Genomic DNA, 17,699 nt, shown 5'->3' with positions numbered 1-17,699 from the left:
GAGAGAGATTAATAAGAGAGTGTGTATGCGACTACCATATCACCCGGATCTTGCCTCGTCAAACTACCATTAGTTCTTATCTCCGTATAATAAAAACCACTTCCAATTATATTTTTACCCTAGAAATATCAAATGATTATGGTTTAGCCAGTAAAATGGCAATGTCATCGTTCAATGTAGCCCATAATCATTAATTATCGTTTTAGATTTGTATCATTAAATTCGACTTGAAAAATACAAAAAAAGAAACGAAATTACTTTTTCACAACCCATCGTTAATCATATAAAAGGCGCCTTGGCTGCTACTCTATAATTAGAGCAAGATCATTGTATTTATGGTGGTTTTACTATTCCTAAGTATCACTTACAGAGAAACAGTATTAAAGTGTATATGTCCATGTAATAAAATATTCTAAATAGGTGACATTTATGATAAAAAATCATCAACAATAAAATATGAAATGTTAATAATTCTAATCCGCTATAACATTTTCCATATTAAAAATACGTTAGCAAACTTTGAGACAAGTTATCAAAGAAGTTGAGTATTTTGATTCACTTTCTAATTTTTTAGAGAAAGAATAATTATCGAACTTCTTTTTCTTAAACTAATGAACATATACTTATGAGGCTTAATTATCTGTAAAGAAAAATATAAAATCAAAGTAAATAATAAATTTTGAACGATTAATTTGCTTTTGTTCATCTACGTGCGTACTAAAAAACGTTAAGGCAATAGTAAAAGACACTGTTTATTGAAAGAATATGCATAATCTAAAAGCAAAAGCAAAATATTATAGCAAGTTTTGAGTAGTTACGCTTAATGAGCATTAAAATTTAATTACAATTACATATACAGTAAATTACAAACAACAGCAAATTTCTGACCTTCAAATTCAGCCAAATTGTCAGACAATTCTGACTTTAAATTTTAAAAGCGTAATGCGTATTAACACTGATTAATTCACTATATTAAGGATCAACAATAGATCTTGACATCAATTCATACAATTTTACAAAATATGATGTGGGTAACAGAATATTTTAATATTCCTATCGACATTCTACTCTTTGAAAATAATTTATTATTAAGTATCCATTTCAATACATTCTCTTACAGATTAAATTACAGTAACTTATTTTTGATCAAATGTGTTGGGTATTGTTATAGTGTAAATAAAGTTTGTTTGCAGTAACTACTCGATAAAGATCAATTTCTATAAACACTTTAACATTATCTAAATCATTAAGATAACAATAAATAAAATTCTAGAGGATGCTCATTTTTGTCGGGACCTACAACAAGTCCGTATAATTTTTATTTACCTTAAGAAGAATTACTTGCAAATTTAGTAAGTGTTTTCCTACTCGAAGTACTTATTCCTTGGATTAAATCTGGTGGAACATCTTGTCCAATCTGTGTATATCTTATGGGTGTAGATTAGCTATGAACTATTAAAATGTCATACTAAATACTATGTTCTTTTATGCAAATATGTTGATGTTTATTATCTTTCAGTCAATCTTAGTAACCCTTGAATATATAGAAGATATGTCTAGTTTAACTAGCATCTTTAAAATTATAAATGGGATTATTTAGCAATCCGTTCTAAATAGATTACCAAGATTAAATGATGTTTAACTGTGTTACTACGAACTAACTGGATGCTCAATAAAAAATAACATAACACTTCTTCAAGGCATAAATTACATTAAGCGGCCAAATTATATTCTAAAATAAACATTAAAAAGTTGTTATCCTCATTATTCACTTAATACGGTTATTGGATATTCTCTCAAAGACAAGAAATACAGCCTTGCAACATTGTTACTGTAGAGCAATTGTCAAATGCTGGAGCCGTATCGTGTCAATTATTGAGATTTAAAATTATTTCAACTGGAGTTCATCAGGGTACTGCTTTGGGACTACTCTTCTACACTACTGATATCCCTACCATAAAAGAAAAAGTACTTGGAAAAAGTGGAGGGACTAAAAAGTAAAAATGACAGTTAACAAGATCCGCAAATAGACTATGGATTCAAAAATATATCGGAAAATTATAAAAACCCAATTCCTCAAGCGGAATCAGCGAAATGCTTCAGTGTACATCTCGATGGTAGCTTAAATTAAAAACAGCGCGTTAGACAAATAGCATAACAGATTCAAAATCAAATAACCGCACTGGTTAATCAAAAGATACTCTCAGTATGATCCAAGATTAAAGAGATTGATTTATCTCAATTATAAATAATAACATAAAGCCGACGAGAATTCAGTGATGCAGATGCAAAGTTTCTCACTTAGTTACTATTTCTCGCATCAACACAACCAACTAAGAACTGCACGGTGACTATAAATAGAATGGATTTACTAAGATATCTAATATATCGCCTTCAAACATTAAATAAGATTACTAAATCACAGCAGTGTAGAAGTAATACAGCACAGCTACGGGACAATGCCCAAGAAATATTCAAATTGAACCGAACCAAACCACATGAACACGTATAATGTCTAAACAGTAGTCTTAATTTTAGTTTAATTTAAGTTTAACAAAGACATCAAAATACCTGTGTATTAATAAAAGCACAATAGAACAATAATAATATATTAATTTGTGGACTAATATTGTACTAAGAATATCCAATATAGGACATAATAAGAAATATATTCATTTAATTATTACCTCGAGTAAACAGCCATCAGTCGCATCGTAGGCAAATATTCTATCTCGTACCTATTTCGAATAAACAGAAACATATCGAGAAACATGTAACATACATATGAAAAAATATGACGAATTCAAAAGACACTGAAACATTTTTTTATTACAGATGTACATTTGACATCGATTTCAATATAACGAATATAATATCCGTTATGTGAACTAAAAAAAAGCGATGAATAATTCATATAGCTCTCGGTTTTTCAACGAACCTGATAATATTTACGTTTCCAGTCAGAACGTCCCTGGACGAATCGAAAATCCGTATAAATATTCGAACATATTTCAATTTAATATCACTTCCATTTCTTCTCTTTGTTTCAAGCGTTGAATCATTCAACTGGGAAACCGTTTTTATTGTTTTAATGAAAATATTATTTTCCTACTAGCTCAATAATTGTTCAGCTATTCGTTGGTAACTAGTAGAAAAACAAAATATATGCTTATATACATACAAAAGCTTTATGTGTAGAATTATATACGTACTGGGTAAAAATTATTCACACTACACATGCTTAAATCGATATGGTTTTTGGGATCTTTAACATGATCTACCCATTTTTTAAGAAAATCTTATTTGATTTCTGTAAATTAGATTACATAACACTTTTTAGATCGCAAATTTTACAATGAATTTACTAATTTTAATTATAATTCAATTACAAATAAATCGAAAAATGCTAAATGTATTTTTATCTAAGTCTGTTTTATGTATATACACTGAAAATGGCTCTCAAAACAAATAAACAAACAGCAAATGCACCATAGAAATGAGTGACTTCGCGGGTCCTAACATAGCTAATCAAACAATCCAATAAAAATGATCGAAAATGTAATTTGTTACATTATACAGGCAAACAATTTGCCTATATATGCTATGCGTCTATTAATATAGGTAACATTACTTCTGATACACCCATGAAATATTTGTAATATAAATTATTATTAGTTATACATACAATGCGTATAAAAATATCACATTTTCAAAACGGTAGATAAAAAAATAATTTCCTATATTGATTAAAACTTTTATTTTATACTAGGGAAAATACTGTTGAAGCAATAGCTCGATAAACTTTAATAAGACTCTCAGATTAGGCTATTGTTAACTATTGTTGACTGGTATACTGAATCGAAAACCTGTTCTACAAAACCGATAAAAAAGATATTAAACACTCTGGTAGTCTAGAATCAACAGTTGTAGCAGAAATCAGAATTAACCATAATTCCCTTCAAGGGTGATACACTGATTATAGCGACCCTCAAAATTTTCGATCCCATTTTTGTAGTACGATTTGTCCTTTGCTTCAAAATAGGCCTCATTCGACGAAAATTTCTTCCCAGCTAGCATTCTGTTGAGATCTGAGAACACGAAATAGTCGCTGGGGGCCAGATCTGGAGAATACGGTGGATAAGGAAGCAATTCGAAGCCTAATTCATGGATTATTGCCATCGTTTTCACTGACTTGTGACACGGTACATTGTCTTGGTGAAGCAGCACTTTCCTTTTCTTCAAATTCAGCCATTTTTCATCGATTTCATACTTCAAACGGTCCAATAACGCTATGCAATAGTCGCTGTTGATGGTTCTTCCTCGGTGTTCATTTCACCACGTCTAAACTTAGCATACCAATCCTTGATGGTTGATTTTCCTAGTGCTGTGTCCAGAAACTCGCCATCAAAAAGCAATACTTAATCAACACACGAAATTCCTTTTTATCCATTTTTTTCACAATAATAAAAGTTGCTTCACTCAAAATACTATAATTCACAAACTAATGATCCGACAGCTGTCAAATTTATACACGCATTTTTGAAGATTGGGGCTAACTAAAAAACATATGGATTTGATTCTAGTAGCGCCATCTATGTATTAGGCCGGGGACTTTTAAATTGACCTGTTAAGTTACCGAGATACCTTTTCAATATCCAAAAATCAAGTTTTAGGATATAACTAATACCTTCATGATATTAAATACTAATTTTGAGATAAAAATAATGAAATTATCGTCAACTGAGTGAGAAACAAGCGATAAAGTTTTTTGAAACCAACTAGAAATCTAATTAAAATTATAATAGATTTTATATATTTAACATAATTTATTTTGTCATGTTACAAATTAAGAATAAATAATTCTAGCGAAATAAATAAATAGATTTATCTATTAGTTGTCAGTAATAATCGAAAGGCATCTCTGGTAATATTTTTTATTCAAAGAAGCCATATTATAGCGCGTTTGAAAGGTAGAATAGCGTATCAAAAAAGCAGATCACATATGACAATTATGTGTGAAAAATATTTTATCCAAAACCCTGCGAAGCTTCGTTAAACTCACATTGACTAAAAGAAAGTGTTTTAGTGGGATTGGAAAGAGATTAGTTATCATTAACTATTCCAGTTTGGCCAAACAAATTCGTCTCTCTATTTCCAATAACTAATGTTACTGAAGAAAAGGCTAGAATTGTTCAATGAGGTAGTGTTTGTCGTTCATTATAACAAAGTAAGGCCACAAACATATTTAGTGAATTATCAAACATTGAGAAGAAAGACGAGCTTGAAAGATTTTATACGTGCACTCTATAACCCAGTTCGTGCGCCATCTGACTACATTTGTTCCGCTGTATATAGATATGTTATCTCAAAGAAATACCAGCATTTTTATAATAACGATATTATGAATTTATATATTTTTATATAAGATATGCTGGTATTCTGATTCATTTCTTATAAACTCAAACATCAACAGGATACTTTATTTAAAAGAGACTTTTTCTTACGGCTGTCAATCCTTATTAATTTATTTGTTCCGTTTAAGAACACTAAATTGTTGGCAATGACGTTAACATACTGAAATTAGTGAAGATGACCACTGCTAACCTATTGGCCGAATCTATTGCAGGCGACTCACGGAAAATTGGCCGAAATAGATCATGCAATAGATGGAAACTTTCTATAACACTAAAGTGTCACCAATTTTGAGTAAAATTTTTGTGTGTTTTATTAAAAACTATTTTATTTTAACTAAAAGATGTGGCATTTTGTAATTATTAATATAAGCGAAACCTTTATTTAACAACTTTCATATACGTGCCAGAGTAAACATTCGTTATTTTTCTGAAGAATATGGTATATATAAATTAATTGATACAATTCCGATTTTTGGATTACCCTGTGGCGTTTATCTTGTTGCTTTCCTACCTCAAAGAAGGATTTCCTCGGGGTATTCTAACGATCCCATTGGAGAAGATCCCTTCCGACATAATTTCCTTCCTTTTTTGTCATGGAAGACGCCGATAAGATCCATGAATATAGATTTCTTGTTTCTTTGGAACGAACGGGAAAGTGTCTCTTTGTGTGCTTTTTTTCTTCTCTATTCATGCCGTTCCGCAAGATACACATAAGAGTATTTTTATTTTGCAGCCGTAGTTGTCTACGAAAAAAGCTTTATTTCATAATATATTGTTATAATACTATACGAGAAATGTTCTAAGAAACGCCTACTTGTTTTTTTGCTATATACAAAAGCGTGTAGGTTTTAAAACACCAGCTTATCCCATCTCGTAAAGTTAAGCAAAGCATTAACTTGCTTTTTAGTAATGAATAAACTAAATAAATAATTATTATTAATGGAAATTTTATCAAATTCCGCTTTAACCTTGTTTAAATGGAGATGATTTATTTTGTTTTTTTTTCGTACGAGGCTAATGCAATTGATACTGCCAGGATTTCTGGATACAGTCGACATTTATTACGTTTATATTCTGCCTTAAGAAGGGTGGTATAATGACACCATTGGGAAAGGTTCCTTTCGACATAATCTCCTTTTTCTGAGACGCTGAAAACCCTCAAGTTTATAGATTTCCTGTTGTTTGGGGGAGAAAAAAAACGTTTGGCATTTCCTCGGATAATATCCGGCAATAAATATAAATGTATATTTTTTTAAGATTGTAAAGATAATTTTAAATAAAATTGAATTCCTTAATTCTTTCTACTCTTGGAAATCTTGAACTTATTATATAATTAGAATATATATACTTTTTATAAATTTCTATTATTATTATACTATTATAATTATAAATCTTGTTCCAAATTCTATTTGATTTCGAAATCATCGTGCAGTTGACCTTGTACTTGATTGACTCTTCATTGCTTTGTATCCATAAGCATTGGTAATTACTTTATAATTAATAAAGCTTTGTTTCAACACCTATGGATTGCTAGTTAGTTTGATGTATTCGCTCAACACTGTATTTACGCATCATAAACCCCAATAGGCTTTATAATTGATTATTTATCGTTCGACTAACTAGTACAGTTCCATAATATCAAGTCTGATCTCATAGTAATTCATTTTGTTACAATTTTGTTTATGATATAAAAAAGAAGGAACTAAAAGAATACAAGAATGTCGGCAAGTAAATCATATGCAGTGTAAAAGTCGAAAATGTTTTTTTTTCTATACCAGAGTTTTTAGATCATCAATAGAAAATCCTGGGATTATAGGTAGGTGATATACAGTCAAGTACTGTAAAAAACAAGCTTTCTATTGACAATATGATTAAATGTTCCTAAAACAATCAGTGGCTTAATTTTCGATGCTTAAATCTACTAAATTATTCTAGACAATTTTAATTCTGTAACCTAATATAAACGATATATGAGAATTTCACAATAGTCCATATAGTACATATAGTATGTCCAGTAAAACAGCCAATGCATTATAGATAACGTCGAATATACTGCCAAATGCAGTTTGTAAAAATGTAATATAAGTAAAATTAATGTAATTACCCTGGTCTAAAGGCGACAAAGAATGCTGTCTGATGCGTCTGAATATATATCGAATCAGACTGTAAATTTTGATTTATGTTGGTACTGGAATACACTGTTGTCAAAAGTCTACAAAATTCTTCAAAACATTAGAGATAATAATTTTTCCAAACCGGCAAACATTGTAACCCAAAATTCTAAGTTAGTGCGGCAGCATTGCGACGTACTGACGTCATAAATGATGATGACGGGCATTGGCTGTTTTATTGAAGACTTTAGAAACTATAGTAATGGGATTTAGTATTTTAGTGTTTCGTAAGGTATGGAAAAATTATATAATAATACAAATAAAATATAACCATATCTTAATTAAGATATGTATAATTTAAGGATACGTTAATACTGATGCTGTCGTTTCTTGACTAAACAATATACATTAAAATTGAGGTTTGATGAGGATGGAAAATTGAGGCCCTTGACATTTTAAATTGACAGCAAGAGAGCGTTCCCGATGATTAACCCTCCTGCTGTCTATGTTTTCTATTAATTCGGGTCCCCCTACTGCCTTTGTCCTCTTTTCTTATTGTCCCTCCTAGCCTTCATTCCCCCAGCTACTTACGAATTATATACAGATGAATGGAGATAAACAAAAAAGCCAAATTACTTGCCATTAATTATTATTTATTATAATCATTCAAAATATATGCCTAATATTATAATTTACCAGAAAAAATTCAAATTGTAACTAAAGATATTAAAAATCTGAGTCTCTCGAAATCGTTATTAGTAGGAAGCTTAGGGAATATATAGTCCGTACAATAAAACAGTAAACTCACGTCACCTGAATTTGATGATGTCAAAACGTGGCAATGTTGGCAAAAAAATTATAATAATTATAATTAAACAAAACTATGTTCACGATTCCATCATTTGTCAATCTCTTCATCAATATGTCTGATTGAGTTCATCCAAACCGAAGGTGTTATTAACCATTCCTATTTCCGGCATGAAGAACAATATATCTGCAATGAATTATTAATAAATATTAATGACTAATAAAATCTAATCAATGCTTATTGCAATGTTTACCTTTTTCTATCAACTTTTGTTGTCTTAACACTATTTTTATTATCATCTTGCCATGGTCATTCTGAAATATCCATGTCTCATCTAAATACACAAATTAAAATGCTAAGTCTTCCTTGATTTTATTATATGCTTTAAAAAATTGTATTATTTTCGCTTGTGTATTTATTGTATTCTTTCCTCTTAAAGCAATGTCTGGAAGTTCCATTCGATTCAGACCTCTTCGATACTTTTCAGTTTCCTGAAATAATTGTATTAAATTATGTTCATATTGAAAAAATTACTCACTGTTTTTATACATTTCATATATTTGATCTCTGATAGAGCTAACATCAAGCTGATCTTGATTCGTCACCTGATCAGTGACCGTGTTCATATTAATATTCGGAGCAGCTGCAACACGCTAAACATATTTTCATTAAAAATCAAAAATCAACAAATTAATATTTAACAGTAAAAATTTTATAAAAATGTTACTGGCCAAAGGCTGCCGGTTTATAACCTCTTCTGGTTATAAAAAGAATTTAAATAGCGACAGGCAATACTTTAAATATATTGACGACGTGAGTTCACTGTTATTTTGAATTGTATATATATATATATATATATTTGAATATTACTATTATTACATATCAAAAGAAAAAGAAAATCTCAGACAATTGACAGAACTATTTCCAGAGAAATCCAAAGGTTGTTTATGCCGGAAGTACTTCCGCAAACACTCAATAAAAACCGTTCGAAATTACTTCCCCCCAGTACACACAGCCCGATATGATTTATTGAAAAATACTCCCAAAAATATATCTTAGAATCGTTCGCCCTTTTCACGGCACGAAATTTAATTTTCAGGTTCACTTGACATTAGACATTCTGGATACGTCCGGAGCCTACGAGTTTCCCGCAATGAGAGCGCTGTCGATTTCGTCTGCCGACGCTTTCGTCCTGGTTTACGACGTCACCGATGCGAACACGTTCGAAGAAGCCCGAGCCCTACGTGACCAGATCCACGAGACGAAGTGCTCGACCAACGTGCCCATTGTGGTCGTGGGCAATAAGATTGATCTGACCGGCGATCGTGAGGTAACTCTCAAAAATATTATGTCGATTCTCGATCTATCTCGTTCGGTAAACGTTCGATTTGTTCGACACGTGAAAATACTGATCGTGAATTTATTTATTGGAAATTTCGATTGGAAGAATCTGAAACAACCATTCAGAACTTCATTCAAACTATAGGAAATTGAATATATTAATACCGATTGATATTACAGCAGACCAACTATACCAAATTGTAGCTCACATTAGGGATGTCGCCTACAGAGAAAAATATCGATATTTAAAATAAATTAATTTTAAGATAATGAACCCTTACAATTAATTACCAAGATATAAACAATATTAAATGGTATTTTATAATATTTAAGAAATATAATTTTTTTAATATCGAAAAATAACTCACGTTAACGAGCTAGATATAAGTGATTTAAATAACAAACTCTTTTTTAAGAAATTATTATATGTGGTTATGTATTTATTACATTATTACTAGTTGTTGTCGACTAACGTACAATTTGTCTTTGCAATAACTTAAATCTAGGTATATATCTAGGAGGACCCATCAGCCCTGTCTTAGTCTCTGGTGTAATAATGTTTAAGTACTAACTCTTAAGCTGTTTTTTTCTATTAAATGCACCTCACTACACTACACTACACTAGATCAAATGATTTGATTCTTTTGAGTCTGTGTCCTGTTCTGGTGTTATCCAAGGGTTGTAATACTTCGAAATTGATATGAGAATTGGATCTCTCTTCATATCTGCTTTCGATTATTTTTACTCCCTGAATGACAGTCGGTATCTGAACGTTTCTTTGTAAGTAATCAGTCTTATAATATTTGGATGCAACTATAATACATCTCTAGACTTTGTTCTGGAAAACTCCGTATATCTGTATATGTTTCAATGCTTTCTTGTATAATAGGAATTTATTTTATACCGATAAGTGTGATTTTTTCCAATAAACCAATATGTTTCCGATATTTTAACTCCAAGAATTGAAGAAGAAAATTCGTTTTTCTTCTTTCACATGTTCCTTTCAATGATGTTTTGTATCAAGATGAAGATAGTATTATTTATTATTTTTGGTGCTTGTGCGATCTGATTGTACGTGAACTGCACATGCACATATTTACTTTTTTATATATATTAAAGAAAATAAATTCACTTTCTTTAATATTCATTTTCGAGGTTTGGGTCCAATTATGTATACTGTGACTTGCCTCGTATAATACATAATAATTTTCATGCGACTATTGTTTCCACCAGCAAGAATCTCTGTTTCATCAGTAAAAATAGTCATCATAATATTTTCCATTTCAATTTTGTAGTAAAGATTATATGTAGACTAGATACAAAATTGGCCTAATGCACTAAAAGACATGATAAATACATATACATATATTAATGATAAACTAAACAAATATTTCAATAATGTGTCAATAATTATTTTGAGTTAGAAGAAAAATTATCTGCAATTTTAGTCTGACTTAATTGACGTTTGGTATTATCTTCCAATGCTTGCACCCGCAATCTACAAAGATATTTGTGTATGATACTTCTATTACTCCAACCTAATCAAAAGCTTGATTAAAAATATGTATAGCTCGTGCGTCTACACTTTGCTTCTAACTTCAATATGAAGAACATCATCGCACTCACTATCTATATCTTATTATTATAATTAACCTGCTTATGTTCGTTCCATAATTCCAATAAGGTAACAATATTCAAGGATACAAAGACAAAGATATCCGTATTCCATCACAATTGTTCCCTAATTACACTTTTGTATGATTGGTACGAAAGAGATTGTCCCACAATTTTTGATTATTTCTTTGATTAATAATATTCCAGACCATATTCATATTTAAAACGCTATATAATAGTACAGTTTGGCAAGCCTTATATTCTGGCAGTTACAGTTATGGAGTTACGCCCAGTGGCAAGCAAATGATAAAAATTAACACATTATACCTCCTCAGTTGCCGTTCTGGACAATATTTAGATACATTGTCTAAGAGTATCAATGATTTTGTTCTCTAAATTATGAAATAGAACATTTGCAAATATAAAATAATGCTCATACATGAGGGACAAAGCGTTTGCGGGAAATAACTGCAGGAATATACTATATGTTATCCAATCTGTTTCCAAACAATCTTTATCAATAAGGAAGTGGTGTGGAAGTTTACTTCGTTAATGGGTTTCACCAATGTTTTAGTGATAATGTTTTGATTCAGTTTACGCTGTTTCATAGAGAGAAAAAACTTAATACTAATACACCAGTTTGGGTTTAGTAACAAGCACTCAACAATCGACCAGGTCCACAGAATAATAGATGTTAGATGTAGAAAAAACCTACGAAAGTAAAAAAGTATGCACAACTATATTTTTAGATGTAGCACAATCTTTCGATAAGGTTTGGCATGAAGGCCTTATTCATAAACTACAGAAAATGCTACCAAAACAACACACCGAACTATTAAAATCATACATTAAAACCAGAATGTTTAGAGTCAAACTAGAAGAAGCTTACTCTACAATAAAAAAATCTAAAGCAGGTGTACCATAAGGAAGTGTACTGAGACCAATGCTTTATCTACTCTACACTTGTGATATACCACAAACGGAAAATATTACGATGGCTACATTTGCTGATGATACTGCGATTATAGCTGTCGGAGACAATAGTGAAGAACCCTCACGAAACTTACAACAGGCAAGTGACAATATAAATAATTGGACACAAGCTTGGAAAATAAGAATTAATGAAACTACGCTAAATATCTCGGAATGAATCTCGATGCAAAACTTCGCTGGAAGGAACATATAAAGAAGAAAAGAAAAGAACTGGAATTGAAATATAGGAAAATGTACTGGATAATTGTAAGAAAATCACAATTATCAGTACATAATAAATTGCTATTATATAATCAAATATTGAAACCTATACGGACATACGGAGTTCAATTATGGGGATGTTCTGCAAAGAGTAAAAAATACTAATTTTTCAGAACAAAGTCCTGAGAGGTATTGTGGGTGCACCCAAATACTACAGGACTGATTATCTACATCGAGACCTTCAGATAACATCAGTCAGTCAAGAAATCAAGAGAATTGGAAGGGAATTTATAAATTTTACAAATATTGGATACCACCAGAACCGGACACAGACTCAAAAGAATCAAACCATCTGATCTTGTGTAGTGTTGTGTAGTGAGGCGTATATATTAAAAAATTCAGCAGTGACATGTATAAACATTATGTAACCAGAGACTGAGATAGGGCCGATGGGTCCTTCTAGTTATATACCTAGATTTAAGTTATCATAAAGACAAATGTAGGTTAGACGGAAACGACTAGTAACAATATATTAATTAAATATTTTAAAAAAAGTTTATGCTGTTAATTCCTCACCAGATGTAGACAGCATGCAAATTCCATATATTGTTTTAAATCGTCGTAGTCAATCATCATATCACATAGTTATAATATTTTCAGTCTCTGTGAGTTTTTTGGGGCATGCTTTTCCCATTTTAACTAATTTTTTTATATTTACTGGGCATCACTTTGAACAGCTTTGAATGTGAATGATTAAACTTTTTCAGACATTTTATGGATGGCTGCATTAGTCGTAAAATTGATTTGACACCTTGAAAACATCAAATAAATTAAATAGAAACCTTCAACACTTTACTGAGTCAGATTCATTCATCTTTCATTCACCAACATTTTATTCAGTGCATGAAAGTTTACAGATGGCTGTAACAATGTCCAAATCTCTTGGCCATACAGACGGATTATCAAAATATATCCTCGAAAGTGTCAGATTTCAGTTGGTTGCTGTAAATCCGCTTTTTCACATGCTACATCATAGAGAACCAAAAATTCCCTTGAATTGATGGATTCGATTATTACTTCATTCGTAATAAGTGAATTACGGATCTGATTGTTTTCGCACTTGAATGTCGTTCTTAATTAATTCTTAAACTTATGGATCTTATATTTAAGCCATATCGAATGAAATAATATAAATAAAAAGCTTGAAGCCTCATCATCGGTATAAGCGTTATCATTGCTAATCAAGCTCATTAAGACTGACCGGGCGTTATATCATCGCTATAGAGAAAATCTTATCTATACAACGATGAAGACTTATTTCCACTTCTAACATTATAAAAACGATAAATATTTTAACAACTTTATTAAAATTATTAACAATGACGTAACGTAACACCCGATAAATTATCCGTAAAGAAATGGGACCCGTTACTGTAACTAAACCATTCCGATATTGAATTAATCACATTTATATATTTATTTCGCTACCAGTTCGTTAGGTAAACGAACGCTTAGCCTTTGTTGACAATGCCACCTTACAATCAGACAAATTACGACTCATCAAGTAAAAGCCTCCGTGTTTACCCAAACGCGGCGTACTCCATACTGTAACGTGGGTCGAGGGTAAAAGGTCAAAATATTGGGACTAAAAGCAACAAAATTACAACACATACAAGCACACATTCTGGAAGTATCTTATTAAAAGTATTCGCCCCTCTAATTGACATTTATCTTGTTGAATAGGTGCTGGGATGGGTTCTACGGAAGTTCCTAAGCATAGTTATTTTATTTTCTATTCGAGTTTTTAGTGGGCTAAGACTGTTTTGCGGTGAACTTTAGTTCATTAATTTTAAGAAATACCCAAATGTCATACATCTATTATATTGTTTTGGAAGTAGACTGACCCAAGTAAAAATTGTCAGGCGTGTTTTAAAAAAATTAAGGTGGATAGAAAGAAAAGAACATCGAATATAAAAAAGGAGATCATTAAGAGGCATATAGTCTGATCAATTTTTTACCATTACACATATTAACAAACATATTCTCATATTCTTGGCAACATAGGCCTACCATGCTGTATAAACGAGTTTCAGATTGATTTTCATCCTATAAGTCTTGCAAAATTCCACGGAGGAGCACAATCACCATACTTTTCTTAAAGTATAATTTGTTCAAATCAAATAACAATCAATTAACAGCCTTATGGAGATTTTAACAATTGGGCTAGGTTGTTTAACAGCTGTTTACACAACGTGTTTTAAAGTTAATTTACTTGCATCTGGCAATTAAGCAATACCTGCGTGAAAAGTACTCCTTTCTCTTAGTATTAATACCTCTCGTATTCATAAAATTAATTGCCTCCCTGCAAGTATGACCCTTGGTAAGACAGAAAAACTCGATAAAATGATCTAGATCTAAAGATGACCTCATTCTGTCAAGGAGTTACGAGGCTTTGATAACTCAGATTCTAGAAGATAATGTTAATTATAATTACTTATTAAAAAAAACTCACGTTTATAGCAACACTGGATTACATTCTGAAGAACCTTCCGTAGAATTTAAAACTCCTTTTCAGCTGAAAGCTTGCATCAGGTCTTTGAAGACACAGAGTTACATATTTTAGTAATACTTATATAATGAAGCCATACGTTAAGTATAATGTTTTATTAGGTACATAATTACGTTAGCTCATTGAGACGTTGCTTTACTCATTCAAAAGTTGTTGCGCTTTTAAAATATAGCTAAAATAGAGTTAGACTCTTCGAAAATGGTGTGATGTTTATAGTGATAAAGGCTTAAGTGTCGCGTGGCCAATCAATTGTTTAAAAATTCAAATCAAATTCTTTAAAATACCTGGATAAACAGAAAACAGAACGATTTCCATAAGACATTCCATCAGTGTTTAGAGTAAATACTTTAATAGATACAGTTTTCATGGTAAAAGCCCAATCCTGCTCTATAAAATTATCAGTTAATCCAGTCTTTGTAAAACACTTTTAACGATCTAAAACTTGCTTCATTAAAACATGGCGGTAAAATTCTTATAATTATACGTTGACAGTTGTAACTATATATAAATAATGCTCCTAGTTATTTGGCAAATAGTCTCGCAATATAGTCTATTATCAAATAAATAAAACCAAATTCTCTATAGAAACTTTAAACATCTGTTACCGACAAAATAAACCATCATAAATAACGTATATACACTACATTATATTAACAATATAAAACTGGTCCCTATGGTAAGAGAAACTTAATAAAAAAACATCTGAATAAAATATTTAAGAATTAAGAGTCGGAACATCTCGGAAAAATAAACAAAAAGAAAATGGCGATTTAAATACGTCATTCTTCTTGTTTCCTCCGGGTGGGCGATTAGTAGGAAATTAACAGTGCAGACTTTACAAGTAGTGGAAACATTCAGTGCCTCCAACCCTACTCAGCGCGAAATTTACAACAAACTTCTCAGACGAAGAGAGCATAAAAAATTTTTGAACAAAGTTCTTCCACTTTATGTCGATTTTTTTGTTATCGTTAAGATCATGGATTTCATATTTCATAAAATTATGAATATTATTTATAAAAGAAAAAAAAATTCATATTGTCACTTTATTGTATTAGCTTATTATTATTATAGATTTTTCATCAAATTTATTTTATATAAAGAATACATAAGGAACTTAATATTATATAGAAATTATAATTATATATGTTAATGCTTTCTAATTTTACCATCATTCAAGTAAAAACTTCGTTACGATAAAATATTGCTGGCTTCGTGAAAACAAACTTATTTTAGCCCAGGTGCTTAGTCCTAAAATGAGGGATTAAGGGCTGAAATTTCACTATGAGTGTTTATTTTTCCTTTCAATCCACGCAAGTTTATAATAATTAGCATTGCTGCAAGACTATTAAGTAGAAAGTAATTTAAATTCTGAAAATATTCAAATAATATGTTTCTATGATGTCAAAAAAGATTATTCTAGGGAGTAAATTATATTTCTATATTTGTTTGCGCCTGATTTTTAATATCGATATTTTATTATAAAACTTTCGTTTACAAATATCGATATTTTCTTGAAAAAATGTCGTTATATCGATATATCGTCAAAAAAATTATCGATATTTCTTGAAAAAAAATTGATATTTGAAAATAAAAACGATACTTTTCATCACAGTATTGTACCGAAACTAGGGATGTGTTGGCCGCAAATAATCGATATTTCGGTTAATAAAAAAGCTATCCTACTTTTTAACTCTATCGATATTTTTTCACCCAAACCTATTTTTTTTGTAAAATTCGTTTGAAGAAATCTCAAGCCAAAAGCTCGATATACTGCTTCAACAAAGTTTTCGCATCGACCTTTTTGAGCTCCAGACCTTCTTTTCACCAAACGAATTTATACCCCACACTACCTCAAAAGCCCTAAATTCTTAATATCGATGTTTTTAGAAAGGAACTTAAAATGAAATATCGATATCATTTCGGCATCCTAAACAGAAATCATAAAATTGTACCCAATTTAGTAAAACATGAACGTCCCTTGGGATATAAAAGATATCGTCCTTTACCATCAATCAAACTCACGGAGATTAAGTAGGAAAAGTAAATGAGGCGCGTAAACGATAGAAGAAAACCTAATATCATTTTCCGGCAAATTGAAAATGTATCGTACGTCTCCGTAGATAAAACGTGCCCTCCCTACCCAAAAAAAAAGACCGTCCCCAATTCATCGGCGACGATAACCAAACCGTTCGAAAATTACATCAAAAAGTTTAGTGTTTACTTTACGTCACCAATCGAGCAAAAGTAAGTCATCGGCGTCATCCCGTTCGTTTACTCTGGAACGACTATTTGATTTTGCGATTTTTCGATTAACAGTTTTCGTCTGGTCTAGAAGTTTTTTATTGGTTGATTCTCGATCGTATTTCGCTTTATAATTCCTAGAGAAGTGTTTAATATCTAAAAATAGTGATAAGAGGATTTCATGATATTGCAGTTACTATACCAAGTTGTTTAACAAACCACTGAAAATTAAACGAAAATATTTTACATTTTATATTAAATATGCTTAGTAACAGGTCAATTGAAAAGTCCTCGGCCTGACGTACAGATGGCGCTACTAGAATTAAATCCATATGTTTTTAGTTAGCCCTAACCCTCAAAAGATGCGTGTATAAATATGGCAGCTGTCGAATCATTAGTTTGTGAAT

General features: G+C 30.9%; 1 protein-coding gene across 4 annotated transcripts in view; it reads left to right on the top strand.

Moving 5' to 3' along the window:
• The window catches only part of LOC143198549 (ras-related protein Rap-2a), a 134,736-nt gene that overhangs the window by 90,337 nt on the left and 26,700 nt on the right, over positions 1–17,699 (top strand). For all 4 annotated transcript variants that reach the window (XM_076407852.1, XM_076407851.1, XM_076407849.1 and 1 more), the window contains one exon: positions 9,433–9,663. In XM_076407852.1, the coding sequence (XP_076263967.1) occupies positions 9,433–9,663 (231 nt within the window). The remainder of the gene's footprint in view (positions 1–9,432; positions 9,664–17,699) is intronic.

This window comes from Rhynchophorus ferrugineus, unplaced genomic scaffold (genome assembly GCF_030347505.1).
Source record: "Rhynchophorus ferrugineus isolate W39M unplaced genomic scaffold, kcgeb_rfMv2 rfM6, whole genome shotgun sequence".
Taxonomy (NCBI): domain Eukaryota; kingdom Metazoa; phylum Arthropoda; class Insecta; order Coleoptera; family Curculionidae; genus Rhynchophorus; species Rhynchophorus ferrugineus.
This window is presented reverse-complemented; position numbering and strand designations above follow the sequence as displayed.